This window comes from Camelina sativa, chromosome 1, assembly GCF_030686135.1.
Source record: "Camelina sativa cultivar CO46 ecotype springtype chromosome 1, ASM3068613v1".
Taxonomy (NCBI): domain Eukaryota; kingdom Viridiplantae; phylum Streptophyta; class Magnoliopsida; order Brassicales; family Brassicaceae; genus Camelina; species Camelina sativa.
The window spans coordinates 17,255,916-17,272,226 of NC_141880.1; the positions used below are offsets into that span (position 1 = coordinate 17,255,916).

General features: G+C 34.1%; 1 protein-coding gene and 2 pseudogenes across 1 annotated transcript; 1 reads left to right on the forward strand and 2 right to left on the reverse strand.

The window, feature by feature from the left end:
• Window positions 1-3,274: 3,274 nt before the first annotated feature.
• LOC147950038 (uncharacterized) lies at window positions 3,275-4,067 on the reverse strand (annotated as a pseudogene).
• A 189-nt stretch (window positions 4,068-4,256) lies between these two features.
• On the reverse strand, window positions 4,257-4,969 carry LOC147950039 (uncharacterized; annotated as a pseudogene).
• Window positions 4,970-11,818: 6,849 nt separating this feature from the next.
• On the forward strand, window positions 11,819-12,945 carry LOC104709571 (putative F-box only protein 9). Its single transcript, XM_019233789.1, is given in 2 exon segments — window positions 11,819-12,074; window positions 12,077-12,945. Coding segments are annotated over 2 exon segments (1,125 nt in total).
• Window positions 12,946-16,311: the final 3,366 nt, after the last annotated feature.

A 16,311-nucleotide genomic window follows, 5' to 3' on the forward strand; every position in this document is an offset into this window, starting at 1 on the left:
CAGCTTTCACTTGATCATTCTCAGTGCTGCCCATTATCATATCATATTTTCTCTTCATCTCCAGTCTTTATGATATTTATTGTCATTACCATGAAGAACGTCTTTTCTCGCCCAGATGTTCGCCTTTCTAAGCTAAGTCAAGTAATGGTGACCCGCCTAAGACTGAAATGTTTGAAACTACTTTTAGGGTTAATTAAGGGTATCAAAGAATATGCTACCTTCACATCCCCTTGCTATCAGTATAAGTCTTTGTCGACACATAGCATGTTCAGTATAGAAAACATTATTAATTGGCATATCCCACAAGATCTGGAAAACATTATTAATTTTTGCTATTTCATCGCCACTTTTGTCCTTTGATGATTAACAACCATATTTTGCGGCTTGGCATGACAATACTTTCTTCGGTGCTGATGAAGTTTGAAATCAGATCAGATTATACTCGGTGTACACTTCTATTTGAAGAACAACATTTTCCCTAAACCAAACGACAAACTTCATTTAAAAAATAACCTTCATAAGGTGAAAATGGTAGAGAAAGCTCTTAATGCATCGTTCTCATATAAGCTATATATTATATGTTATAAAATCATTCTACAGTAAAACCTCTATAAAGTAATAATGTTGGGACCAAGATATTTTATTAATTTATAGTGATATTAATTTATCTATAAATTAATAATTATTATTTTATAGTGTAAATTAATAATTATTAATTTATAGGTATATTTTTAATTTTTTGATTTTTTTTAAAATTAGACAATTTTTGCAAAATAATATTAGAATTTTGGATGTTGTAAATTTTATGGTATTGGAATTGAATTCGAAATAATTAAAAAATATTATTGACAATGAATTACAAATATTATAGACAAATTCACTTATACACATGAGATAAATTTTCAAATTTATGAATAAGAATATCAATTATCGTATTTTAATAATCTATCAAACTATCAAAATGTAAATGATGCATATTTAGAAATTAAAAACTTTAAAAAGTTTTAGCTGTTTTATGAAATGTTATAGAATATTTTATATCATTATAGTTTGAAGATACAATATAACAATTGTTTTATAGATATGGGGTTTAAGAGAAACATACTTTATTATATCAGCATATATATATATATATAAATTTACATGATTATTAATTTATGATATTATTGGGACCATATTTTACATGGTGATTTCAAAAAAATTATTATCTTATTATCTTATCGAATTTTGTTATTTTTTACACTGTCCCGATTTGGTACTAGCAAAATTTATTAATTTATAGTGTTTATTAATTTATAGAGTATTAATTTACAGAGGTTTTACTGTATTTGTTAAAGAACATCATTAGGAGACCAAAACTACTTAAAAATAAAATAAAAATTATTGAGCTATGCTGTAATCAACAACAAATAAATAAATCACCAAAGAAAACAAATAAATTCTTTAATCAAAATTACTCATGAATGGTTATTCCCTGATTCTTTTTGAAATTTAAAGGAAAACAGGTAAAAATATATTCTTTTACATACCTTTGAATCTATATTGGAGTCCAACATAGTTGAACGCTTAAGTTCTTCATCACAAACAATTTCCAAGCCTGAAAAACTATTTGACATTAACTTTAACTGTAACGCTCGTAACCTAGAAACAATTGTGTGGGTGTCAGTCGACACTAGAAATATTTCAGATTAGTTGGTTTGGTTCTTTCTCTGGCTTTGTGCAGTTTACAGGTTTTGGAGAAACCCTAAACTTTCCTTAGAAAAGGAGAACGCCCTCTTTGTTTTAGATGTTCCCCATCCTAGCCGTTTTCCTGCCCTAGAGAAGATAAGAGAAGAGAGATTTGAGATCTCTAGATGTTAGGAAGGAGAGGAAATTGTTATGGGGATGAGAATGAAGGGGAGTTGGGTTGTGTAGCGTGGATGAGGACATATGCCCTCTTTGTTGCTTCTTGCTCCTATCTCGTCCCTAATCCAAGGTAAGAGGTTGATCTAAAGTTTATCTAGGGTTTGGGGATGATTGTGGTGGATTTGTTATGGGTGAGAGGAATTGGAAGGAACCCATGAGTTATTTTCCTTGGTTGTTGCCTTGTGAGACTGTATTGTTTATGATGATTCGTATGGGAAGCGAGTATTATGGATAGTTTGGGTTTTGCGGCCAAAAGAGGCTGAAGGAGAAACCTATATCATGGTTGCAAGATTGGTGTCCACGGATACCATTGGCGTTGTCGGACGGACATCAACAACTAGGTCGGGATGGCTACTTTGGAGAAACATTTAGAGGATGAAACGGAGTCCGATTTGGCTAAAATTTTGTGAGGAGCTTTGTGATTCTGTAAGCTTCATATCGAACAGTAGATTTGTTGAATGAATGGTTAGTTATTAATTAACCAGAGGTTTACATGGACGTTTTCCAGAGATATATTATGGCATGTATTGGGTGTTGAGCGATACCAAGGTGGTGTCTATCGAGACAAGCATGTTGTTGTGTGTTTGGGTCATAGAAGAATGATAGGAGTTATGGTTTATCGAGGGTGGATCGATGGAGGTGATGTCGAGGGCATCAGTGTAGACCGACACGGGGAGGGTGTCGATCGACACCAATGGTTAGCTCATGCGGAGCATATTGTGTTAGCTTGGTTTCCAGCAATATTTTGACGGGAATGCTTAAGTGGTTGTATGGAGACTTAATGGGCGAACCTTAGTTGTGGTTATGGACTAGGAAATGGCCAGTGTGGGTCAAAGCGGATCGTTGGTGAGGTGAAGTCTGTGGTTGGAGCGGAATGGAGTAATCGCTCGAGATACGTGTTTTAAGTGAAGCTTGTTAGTGGAAGAGTCTGTTGCAAAGAGATTGAGTCTACAAATGTAAGGTGTTCGTGGGCTGAAGTACATTTATATGACCATGGTTTGTGGATGAAGAGAATGGTTTAGTTGGAACTAGCCCAGGGCATATAATCCGAAACTGAACAAACCGATCCGAAAAAACCGATTTGGATTGGTTTCAATTTCTCTGTTAAAACTGATCGGTTTTTATATTGAGTGTAATTTGGTAAGTTTTAAACCGATCTGAACCAAAATTCGACCGGTTATCCGCTAAACCGAATTCCGAGTTAATATTTAGGCATTAGTATTATTTTTGGGAGGAGGACTCAAACCTCAAACGTCATAGATAAGGGATACACACACTAACCATATGAGCTATTCCATCCAAAAAATCTGAAATCCGAAAAATCCTATCTGATCCGAACCGAAAATCTGAACGCCATGGCTAATTGGAACTAGCCTATATTTGTGGCTAATCGCAAACCACGATGTGGACCAAGATACCCTATCCTTGTGGGATACCCAAAGTCAACAAGATAGTACTTCCCACTAGGCGGATGTGGGAAAAAGGTTCATACCTCGCACAATGAGTCAAGACCTTTGTATCATGTGCTCTACCAGGTACACCGACATATGCGTATATGAACTTCATATCGAAGTTACATATAGCAAGAACATTTATTGTAGGTTCTTGCTTTCTACCTTTATATGCTTCTGTAGATCGACGTGGAGGACGAACCGGTATATGAGTTCCATCAAGTGCTCCAACACAATCTTTAAAAAATGGCCAGAGTAAAATATGGTTTACTATGGTAAATTCACCTTCTTGTGGCTTTAGTGTATCTGCTGCAAACTTGATGAGAGCACTTAAAACATCATCAACCTTCCTTTTCACTGTATCCAATGACCGCTGATATCTTGCAGCTATATCTTGGATAGTTTTATCTTGACCAACGACCTCAAGAAACATGGCAACAGATTCCTCAATGTAGACATTTTCAGACTCTAGTAATCCATATCGTGTAGCATCTTACATAAAGCCTCAAAAGTTCTTTGGTTCATTCGAAGAATGTCATAATATTGTGTATCTGATCCATGCATAATTTGTTGGACATGACACCATCCTGCTCCTCGATCTGTTCTATGACTTAACCTCTCTGCAGTAAGTGAATCAATCAAATCAAGTTCATCATCATCATCACCATCATCATCACCCAACATCCATCTTCTAATCATCTAAAAAACCATATAATAGTTGCCATAAATAAACTAATTGCCAAACACAACCAAAACTCGTTAATCGTTCATAACACAACAATGTTCATAACACAACCAAAACCAAAACTCGTTCATAACACAACCAAAACCAAAACTCATTCATAACACAACAAAACCAAAACTATAACACATGAAATGTCATGATCTGCTTCATAAACACTACAAATCATCAAGTTTCCTACTAGTCATAAGCTCCAAAAAACTAATCTTATCTTCAGCACTAGTAAAAGCTATAAACCCCGCCTGGTTGCTTCATCTGCTATAAGATGCTGAACTGCTGCTTTGTAAAATGAAGACCACTTCATAATTCCAGGCAATCCATTAAGTGTCTCTAATACACTCTCAACACTTGATGCATACTCACGCTCCAACATCTGTTCCGCTATTTTATTCTTCTTCTCAAGAGCTTCGGTCCGTTTTATAACAGCTTCAACAGCCATATCTTTCTCCCTACGCCTTTTTTTTGCTCTTGAACTTCCAACTTGGGTTTGTGTTTGAGTTTGTTTCTCTACCGGTGCTGGCATATCTTTGTCAACAAAATCAACTTCATCATCATCATCTCCATCCACTGTAGAATTTAAACTAGCTTCTCCAGTTTGACCGCTCCATCCTTCAGCTCCAGTCACTACTACCAAACGGAATTCTTCTTCAAACACATCCATATTAGCAATCATTTTGCTTCTAAATTTTCTTGCTGCAGGCCATTCCTATAAAGCATAAACAAAGGAGTGTTATATACTACTAAATTTAGGCAGAGTAACTACATTAAGAAGAGACTGTGATCAAAAGAACAAGCATATATAGCACAAGCAAGTACCTCTATCCGTTGCTTCCACCAATCATCTGACATCTCCAACCTTCCCATATCATCATACCGAGCCTAAGGCCTACTATGAGTTAACGTTCTAAAGGTGGCGTACTTTTTCTTACACGAATCATACTTATTCTTAAAATGAGGGATCCATTTGTTAAATCCCCTCTTAAATTTCTCTTCAAACTTCTTCATGATGGTATCTTTCCCAGTTTGATTCATTCCTACACTTGTTCTATTTCCTTTTTTTCTCTCATCCGCATAAAGTTGAAAGAATAATCGAGTTTCATCATCTGTCCAACTCTAAAACAATGCATAAAAAAATATGAAACGACAACCACTAAGATCCAAACCAAACACTAAGATAAAAGCCAAAACACTTACATCTTTAGACATCTTCTTTCTCAAAATACTTGAGTTTTAACCTGAGAAATCATCAAAAGCCAAACAAACAAGTGTTAAACAAGTGTTAAACATATCACATACACACATATCACATACATACATATCACATACATACATATCACACACATAAACAAAGATGATGAGTCTCGACTAAGTAATAACGAACAAAAAAACGAGTAGTAGCAGCAAAGGAATGGATTCATATCAGACCAATACACACACATCAGCAATAAAAAAAAACAAAAAAAACGAACCGTAGTTACCATTGCAATAAACGAGTAGTAGCAACAAAAAAACGAGTAGTAGCAACAAACAAAAAAACGAACCGTAGTTACCATTGCAATAAACGAGTAGTAGCAGCAAAGGAATGGGTTCATATCCGACCAATACACACACATCAGCCATTGCCAATAACATTAACCCAAGTAAAGTCAAAGAGAGAGAAAGAAGAAACCCTTATATTGCTAACCCATTGAATCTTAACCTACTGGGTATCGATTAATTTCAGTGAAAGTGAACTAAATCATGCTAACCCAACAATTCAAATCCCAAATTAAGTGAAGCAAAAAACCAATATACATGGAGATGGAGAAGGAATTAGAGAGAGACGAAGAAACTCACAGATTGGGAGAGAGATATGGAGACTGGAGAGATAGAGCAGATCGGAGCTTTGTCGTAAAAGAAGAAGCTAAGGCCGAGCTTGGCTGAGCTTCGCCGTGAAGAGAGACTGATTTAGGGTTAGGTTTATCTGTGATTTCTCAAAAATAATAAGGTTATTTTTGTCATATACCATATATAACGCTGTGTTTTAGTCATAGACGCTGAATTAAACTAACGTCTAAATATTTTCGTCACAAGACGCTGCGTTTGTCGCTGCGTTTTGACGCAGAACTTGCGACTACATAACGAACAACAATACTTGCGTCTACCGCAGCCGCATGTACGTGCGGTAACCAAACGAACAGCCCCATTGTGATGGAGGAGTTAGTGGAGCAGGTGATGAAGGGGCTTCCTCTAACGAGGAACTAACGAGGAAGAATCTGAGGCTAGAAGAAGGAAAATGGAGAGTGACGCCGAGATCGTTGATGGAAGAGATGAGATGAATTTTTCGAGAATGCGGATCAGGTCCATCTTACCCGGTGATGGTGATGTCGGCGTTGAAAGCTTCGTAGAAGAAAGCAGAGTTGTGGGAGAGAGATGGGTATGAGATGGAGAGAGATGAGACCGATGGTTTGATCGTACTTGCTTGGTCGTCTTTTTGAGAGTGAAATTTTGGAAGGAGTTCGTTGGGAGAGGAGATGAGAGGAGATCATGGCTGAAGAAACGAGACAGTCGAGTAAAACAGAGGAACTTGATCTTAATGTCAATTAATTAGGAAGAAGAGAGAAAGAAGAGAGATAACCGGGGTTAATTCCTGGTTTGACATGGTTAAAAGAAAATCGAGAGTTTTTATATGAAGAATTAAAAATTAATTTAGATGACCAGGGTAAAATTGGAACTTTAAATTTGTTGAAAAAACGTAGATATGAAAATAACAACATTTATTGTTTTGGGTTTTAAATGACACATTTTTATTATTTAGTGTATTTTTATTATAATCAGTCTCGGCTCAAGGGGCGGCGAGAGAGGCGAAAGCCTAGGGACCATTCCAAAATTTGGAAAAAACCCTTGAGTAAAGGGGACCAAAAAAAAAAATTATTTCTTGTGAAGATCCAAAAAATTCAGTTCATCTAGGGTCTAACATTTATTTGAGACGGGACTGATTATAATCCAAAACAATTAGATAATATACGTCCAAATAAAAATAATTTCAGGTTTTTTTAGTATTTTTTCCTTTGTTAAATAGGAAAAAGAGAAATTGTACATATATATTGGTATTTTGTTGATCGTCATATCATCACGTATGTATATATGTAGTGGTTTAAACCTACTACAACAGTTCAACTTTCAAAACGACATTCTAAGTTTTTTTTGGTTAATTAACATTTTAAGCCTACCAATTATTTTTACTTGGTAGGTCATCAGAGTGATCAAACATCAAAGGCAATCTCTCTAATTTGTTCAACAAAAAGAGAAAATTATTTTGCAAAGAAAAAAAAATTAGCAAAAAATACCAGAATCCAAATCAAAGTTAACTTCCTCACCAACGTAACAAGAAGCCACAAATGTAAGAAAACTAAACTGCTATTAATTTAAAATAGTTAATAATTAAATTAACACCCAGTCTTAATTTCCGGAACTCATCTGTGAAAGGAATTATTATCCTTTTCATCCAATCTGTGTTTAAATCAATGTGCTACAGCGGATTTTTTAAAACATTGTACGTGCATATATATTTGTGCTTCAAGTTTTTTACGAGTTTGTAAAGTTAATGAACTCCAAAACTAGAAGTGTTCATTGGAAGTAACAAGTTGATTGCATATGAATCCATACATTTCAAGCATATGAATATCCTATGATTAACCATGCATCATAAAGATGTGAAGAAGACTCTAAACAGTATGTTAGAGTGCATTCTTCTGAACTATTACTTATTCATGTAATTTTTATTATTCTTAACGTACAACAGTCTATTAGTGTGTCTTCTCCTCGATGTTAAACCTAAATATCCTCAAATTAGATAGCTCTTTAATTTGGTTTTTGTGGGAATCAGCCAGAATGAAAAAGACTCTTTAACCAGCATTAGTGTACGAAGTTTTGTGAGGAATGTACATACAGACTACAATATGTGCTATTATGTTAAGAGTCCAACTATATATTGTTGTCAGAAATCACCATTAAAATATTTGTGAAGCTCCTTATTACCAGAAAACAGAAAAGCATTAGCATACTCTCGTCGCTGGAAGACACACTGGTAACATGTTAATTGTTTAACTCAATATCCGTAAACGCCAGAATCGCTCAGTGATCTCAAAACACACAAAACAAATTCTCCCTTTGGTCAGGTTCTAAGAAACAATTCCAATAAACAAATAAGAATCTCAACAATAACAATCCAATAATCAACATTGAAATAATCCATAACCAACAATGAAATAACTAAGTTCCAACATCCTACAATGTTCTATCAACTCAACACTAGCAACCTAACAATAGCTAGACCACAATCAATCAAGCCTCTAGAACATCCTCCTCCTCATCGCCCTGATTTCACGATCACACTTTGTCTTTACCTGCACCACAAACACATATTGAGATGCATGAGTATTATTATAAATACTCAGTGAGGTCATCCTCCCATCTACTGGACTAAACACACAAGCAACTGAGATTCTATTGTTAAGTTGAGCCAATAAACACAATCAACACATCAAACAACAAACTCATAATCGGTTAAGAGTGGTGTCGACCGACACCGGACTGGTGTCGATCGACGCTAACACAACCTGGTGTCGACCGACGCTAACACAAAAGGGTGTCGACCGACACCACACTGGTGTCGATCAACACTGCCTCTGCAGACGCGAACTGCACAAATCTGAACGTCGATCCTCCGTTTCGAATCAACACAAAACCGTCTCAAACTTTCCCAATCGCCTCAGGAACCTATGAGAATCACTAAAACAACAAACCCAAGCAAGCAAACACTACAAATAGACAAAGAACAACCAAACAAAAGAGATCTCAAGCTTAGATCAGCCATGGTCAAGCTCTCACCTCTTTTACAGGAAGATTTGAATGAGAAACGGTGGAGCCAACACCTTAGGAAGCTTCTCCTTCGTTCCCAGCAACAGCTCTCCCTTCTACCGCTATAGATCTCTCCAAAAACACCAAGAACAGACCCAAAATCTCACATAAACACTCTCAAACACTTTCTCTCCTTTTTCTCTCTTTTCTCACCCAACGACGACAAAACAACACACCCTAAAACCCTTAATTCGTCGCTTCTCCACTTATATACTTGGTTTAGGGGTTTCTAATTGAACCAAACAGCAATTAAAACAAACCAATCGAAACTGGAATTATTGGTGTCGATCGATACACCAAGGGTGTCGATCGACACTCAGACCAAAAATGCCATATCTGGTTCGCGGATGTTACAATTATCCCCCACCAACAAGGATTCATCCTCGAATCCCGCAGCATCGTCCATCCGTCAAGGACCCCGTGCCACCATCAACACGGCCCGCACATTCCCTGACTGGACTGAAAACAATCAGCCAAGGTTTCCCGTGCAACTGTTGCGACAGCCTGCACACCTCCGACTGAACCCCGAGGTCTCCCTCTAGCCAATACACTCACATCCAAGACCCTATTTTCTCACAACCCAGTGCTTCTCCCGTCCGTGGTCGCAACCAACGAATCATGCCGGCTCGCTATCAGGCCAACCGCCTTAAGCTACGACATCCAGTAAGTCACTCACACACACTCCCCCCGCTCTCGGGTCGAAACCCTCGAGACATACCAGCTCACTGCCGAGCCGCAGCTCACAACTACGGTATCCAGGGAGTCCCAAATATCCCGCTCTTGGGTCGTCACCCTAAAGCGCGCTCTCGGATCGTCATCCGAAGCAACATACCACTCCCACTCTCCGGCCACAAAGTCCATCGAGCTATCGGTATCACATGAGTTGGACCCTCACGGCCTTGAGCAAACAAGTCTGATGCCATCGAATATCTCCCGACTAGATCTACCTCAACACTTTCCACAAAAATTTTCCTTTTTAGAAACTTTCTAACTCTGGAACCTTTTTTTTTCTGGAAACTTCCTATTTATGGAAACATCCCCAAAATAGAAACCCAAGCTATTTCTCTTTTTTCCATTACAACAACAGTCAAATATAAAGAAAAATACTCATCTTATTAATCCCAAAAATGTCATAATCGTTACAACCCTAACGAAAATACATAAGAAAAATAAGATACCACGTTCCAATCCATTAACCCGCATCCCGAGCACCACCTCATGTTGGTACTTAGTCGCACAACCAACCATCCCTAAGCGACCAAGTATCAAGAGAGATGGGAGGGAATACTCCGTACCCGCTGCAGCCACGGACTACAACTTGGACCCGGCTAGACAAGCTCAAGTCACGGCCTGCTTCTCAAACCACTTCTTAAACCTTGCCTTCAACCTCGCATCGGGCTCCCAAGTCTGCTCCTCTACTCCATCACAGTCCCACAGGATTCTCATCAAAGGAATCTTCTTCTTCCGAAGTTCCTTGACTCTCCTCTCGAGCACCCTTAACGGTCTCGCCTCCAAGGTCATTTTGGGCTGAAGATCCTCAGGAATCTTAGCCAACACCTGATCACCTTAGTGAAGACACTTCCTCAGCATCGACATATGAAATACCTTGTTGAACGCATGCATAACCTCAGACAACTCCAGCCGGTATGCCACTAGTTCCACCCGCTCAACCACTCTGAACGGACCCATGTACACAAGATGAATCGAACCGTGATCTTGTGGTTCTTGATGAACGTCTTGTCGTGGAAGAGAGCGTTCCATTGTTTCGATACGGTTGTGAAACATTAGAGATGTTGGTGGTACACGAGAAAGTATCTCTTCGGTTAACTCCAATGGAAGCTTCTCTTCATGCGCCACTAAAGTTATCCCAATTAGGGTTTCCAGCCGATTTTTCATTATGTTTGTTTATAAATAAAAACTAAAAAATCTCCAAATATTTAATTTTTTACACTTATTTTGATACCTTTAAATACTCAGATTGAGAATCGTAACTTACGAGGAATATTTGGGTTTTGTTCGCCCCTTATTGTTTTAACCAATAAAAATGCACTATATCACCTCTAATGTTTATTTATATTTTAATAAAATTTAATATAACTTAATCTAAATTACTTTATTAATGAATGTAATTAACAAATTAGATATCAATCTTACCTTATTATATAAATCTTGATGTCAAAGAACAAGATCGTAACATGTGTTAACTTTATCATTAAGATATTGATAAATGTCAATTCTAAATTATTAAATTTTTAAAAGTAAAAATAGAAAAATTGAAAACTTACCATAAAATTTTTTTATATAAAAGTAAAATCGAGAAAATAAAATTTTATTTAAAAAATTTTAAAGAAAAAAAACCTTTGTAAACTTCTAAATGTAAAACAAATGTTTTATTTTTAAAGGTTTTAAAAATATTAAAGTTATAAAATTGAAACAGATATGATAAGCAAAGCAATATACATTAGGATGAAAATATAGTCATGAGTAGGATTCATGTTTTAAAATAGAGGACATACTTACATGGAAACATAAACAACATCAAATGCAAGAGAAAAATTTTTAAAAAAAAAAACATACAGCCGTTTCCATCGATTTTGTTAAGATAAAATAGCTCAAAAGATGAGCTCATATGCATAGTATAACACTTTACTTTCTATTTTAGAAAATCAAATTTAACTAAATATTAAATGTCAATACCATTTTTGTAATTAGGTTTTAACTCTATGATTTATTTGTTAAATGTCTATACTGATTTAAGGGGCAAACGTGAATAACAAAAAACCCTAATTTTCTACTAATAGAGCCTTGGGAGTAAACAATGAGGATCTCCGATGTACCGGCTGAGTAGTTAGAGGATATACTCAGTAGACTCCCGACCACGTCTCTGAAAAGAATACGATTCATTTGCAAACAATGGAACTGTTTGATAAAGAAAAATCCAAGATTTTCCCAAGCTGCAAAGCAATCTCTAGTTCTCGTGTTGAAAGAATATAAGGTTTGGCGAATGAGCGTCAATCACGATGTTGCTGCTCCATCTAAAGAGTTTGATGGTGCACTTAGCCTTAAGGATTCGCAATTGATTCTGAACAAGTCGATATAGCCGCAGTTTTCCATTGCGACGGTTTGTTGTTATGCACCACCAAAGACAATAGACTCGTGATTTGGAATCCGTATTTGGAGATAACCAAGTGGGTCCATCTCAAAACTGATCACAAGAGAGACTCTAAGTTTGCCCTAGGATACCAAAATACTAACAAGTCTTGTCGGAGCTACAAAATCTTGAGGTGTTGGGATGGTTACGAACCAAACCACCATGTTTCTACCGTTGAAATCTATGAGATTTGCTCTTGTTCATGGAGGGTTCTTGATAATGTCCCTCTCAACTGCTTCATAGAACCAAATACTGTTGTGCCTTTGAAGGGAAACACTTACTGGCTTGCTTTGGATGAAAAAACAGATTTCTTACTCAGTTTTGATTTTACAACGGAGAGATTTAAACGTTTGTGCCTTCCGCCTATTCAAAATCATGGTAAGATGGTTCTATCAGTTGTTGGGGAAGAACAACTCTTAGTGTTACTTCAGAGCTATCATAAATCAGACATAGAGATTTGGATGACCGATGATGATGATACTGATAGTGACGCCGCCTTGTTGTGGAGTATATACATTAAAGTGGATTTTTACAAACACCTAAGTACTTACTTTAGTTTTCCGGTTTGCTGGAGTTTTTTGATCCATGAGGGGAAGGAAAATGCCTTGTGTTGTACTATAGGTTCTTATGAGACCAGCAGTAACATGGTCAACATTACTGGACTGCACGATACATATTACGCAGAGATTTATGATGAAGATTCTACTAATTGGCAGCGCCCGATTGTCTTCAGTTATGTTCCAAGTTTGGTTGAAATCTTGCAAGATAAAAGCACAAGAAAAGAATGGAACTAGCGGATCAATGTAAGGTTCACTTCCAAGTTTGGTTCGGTTTTGTTTTTTTGTAGGCAATGTCGTTTGATTAAATTAATGAAATGATCGATTATTTTAGTTTTTTTTTTACATCACCTGTTCTTTTTATGAATTAGTTTCTTTTTTTGCATTACAACAACGAGTTTTATAACGACGTGTGTGGATATTGAGTGCGCATGATTCAGGAGTATCACATAATATGAATATACTTGGTGCGCATGATTCTGGAGGAATATTACATAATCTATACTAATAAAAAGTAGGAGTTATAAAAAATAGGAGTTATAAGCTTCTGAATACGTCCGATTTTAAACATCCAATTGTGATTAGACATGTCATTAATTAACATTTTATAAAATCTCTAGAATTTTATATATTAAGAATTATTTTAAACAACCAATTAGGATTCGACATGTCATTCATTACCATTTTTTAAATTTCCAGAATTTTTTAAAAAAGGAAAATTTTAAATTTATGGAAATGAAAGAACTATGTACAATATCCCATATCGGCTATAAATTTTTTAGACAATGATTCAGAACGAGTATAAATAAGATTAATATGCTACCAACAAAGAATGAGCAGGAAAGCTTGATTTCTCAGGCGTCTAAGTTTAAAAGTTTTATATTCGGTTTGATCCAGTTTTTTATTTGATCAAATTAAAACTTTAAAAAGTTTCAAAAAAATATATTATAATATTTAAAATTTTTAAAAGTTTAAATATTATAAATATTGAAACTTTTAAAAGTTCTTAGCTTTTAAAATTTTTTTAAATCTTATAATTTTTAAATTTTAAAAGTTTAAAATATTTTAAAAATTGAAACTTTTTAAAAGGTTCAAATTTTATATTTCGAAACCTCTTAAAAGTTTAAAATATTATAAATATTGATGTAAAACAGAAATTATTTTATTATCTACGTTTGTGCTTTTTATTTCTTATGAGCTGTAAAACATATTGTTGTGTATGATTTTATAGATGAGTTGATATTCTTTCATTAATTTTTTATCTTATTTTTTTTTGTGAGAAAAGAAATTATTTTTTTCTTGGAGTTTGATGGGTTAACAAGTTGTGTGGTAGTCTCAAAAAAGGTTTTTTAGTGGAAGAAAGTGAAGAAGTTGACGAGGATGAAGAAGAAAAAGAGTATAGCGAAGAACCAGACGGTAAAAGTAATGATGAAGATTACCACAAAATTTGACAATAGAAATGACAAGAAAGAATATGAAGAATAAGAAAACATTGAATAAAAAACACGAAAACTTAGGTGGTAGCGATTAATTAAATATGAAAACGAGTTAAATTTATGATGATAAAATTGTTTTGTTTTTCTGGTGGTCAAAGAAATTGTTTAGGATATGTGAGGTCATCAGTTTAATTCGCCTCGCCTGGATGTCGAGTTAAATTCATGATTTTTTTATCAGATTTGATTTTATAACACAACTGATTTTTATATTTTAAAAAATTGTGTATTTGAAATTTAACTTTTTCTTTAACACTAATTTAAATTTTTTATAAGATAATATTTTACTACCGTCATCAATCATATATAGTTTTCATCAAAATATATCAAATATACCCACGCGTAGCGTGGGTTCAAAACCTAGGATTTTAAACAACCAATAGAAATTTGACATATCACTTATTAACATTTTATACAGTTTCCAGAATTTTCTATATTAAGAATTATTTTAAACAACCTATCATGATTTGACATGTCATTCATTAACATTTTTTAAATTTACAGAATTTTTTAGAGAAAGGAAAATTTTAAATTTATGGAAATCAAAGAACTAAGCAAAATATCCCACATCGGCTAGAAATTTTTTAGACAATGTTCAGAACCAGTATAAATAAGATTAATATGCTTCCAACAACGAATGATCAGGAAAGCTTGATTTATCATGCGTCCAAGTTTAAAAGTTTTATTTGGTTTGATCTGGTTTTTTATTTGATCAAATTAAAACTTTAAACATTTTCAAAAAAATGTTATAATATTTAAAAAATTTACAAGTTTAAATATTATAAATATTGAAACTTTTAAAAGTTCTTAACTTTTAAAAAGTTTTTAAATATTATAAGTTTTAAATTTTAAAAGTTTAAAATATTACAGATATTAAAAAAATTAAAAGGTTCAAATTTTATATTTCGAAACCTTTTAAAAGTTTAAAATATTATAAATATTGATGCAAAACATAAATTATCTTATTTATCTACATTTGTGCTTTTTATTTCTTATGAGCTGTAAAACATATTTTTGTGTATGATTTTATAGATGAGTTGATATTCTTTCATTAATTTTTTATTTTTGGGTCTAAGGAAGAAGGATTGACATCGCAAGACCTTAATTTGATGTATGAGTCAAATTTTGTGGTTTAAAGAAGAAAGATAGACGATAAACACACATGTTTTATTAGATATACATAGACATGACCAGGGTTACGGTTGTCACGGTTAAGGTTTATTAACCATCGGTTATGGTTAGAAATTTTTGTAACCTTAACGAGAACCGTTAAACAAACGGTTAAACGGTTACGTTTAAATATGGTTACAGTTCAAGCGGTTACTGTTATATACGGTTACAGTTATTTGATAATATATATGGTTGATATTATTTGATGATATAATATAATTGATATTATTTATTTATAATTAATATGTTCTTATAGTGTACTCATATTTCTATATATCATATGATTCATATTAAATAAATAATTATTAGTAAATTTTATTATGTTTTTAAATATTATAAACCAAGTAAGGTTTTGGTTTAAGAAGTTTCTAAACGCGTGAATCTAAAACCAAATAAGTATATGGATAAAATTGTCAATAATTGGGTGCATGTGTTGACTATGCTGGTAATCATGAATCATGAATTTTATAAATTTTATGAGAAAAGAAATGATTTTGTTCTTGGAGTTTGATGGGTTAACAAGTTGTGTGGTAGTCTAAAAGAATGTTTTTCAGTGGAAGAATGTGAAGAAGTTGACGAGGAAGAAGAAGATAAAGAGTATAACGAAGAACCAAACGGTAAAAGTTACGATGAAAATTAACACAAATTTGACAATGAAAATGATTAGTAATCTAATTTTTACAATTTATTATAAAAAAGTTAAAATAAAATTAATTAGATTTATTCTTTTTCCATTTATGTTTAGTAAATATTTGAGATAATATTTGTTTTAAATAAATATATAATTCACTAATAATTCTTCATATTTTTCATTTAATAATTTTTTTTGAAAATAATAATATATTTTAATTTATTTTGAAAATTATTAAGTTTAATAAAATAAAAAAAATTGTGAGCTTTTAAAAAATAAATCAACAGTTCAAAAAATCGACTATGTAAA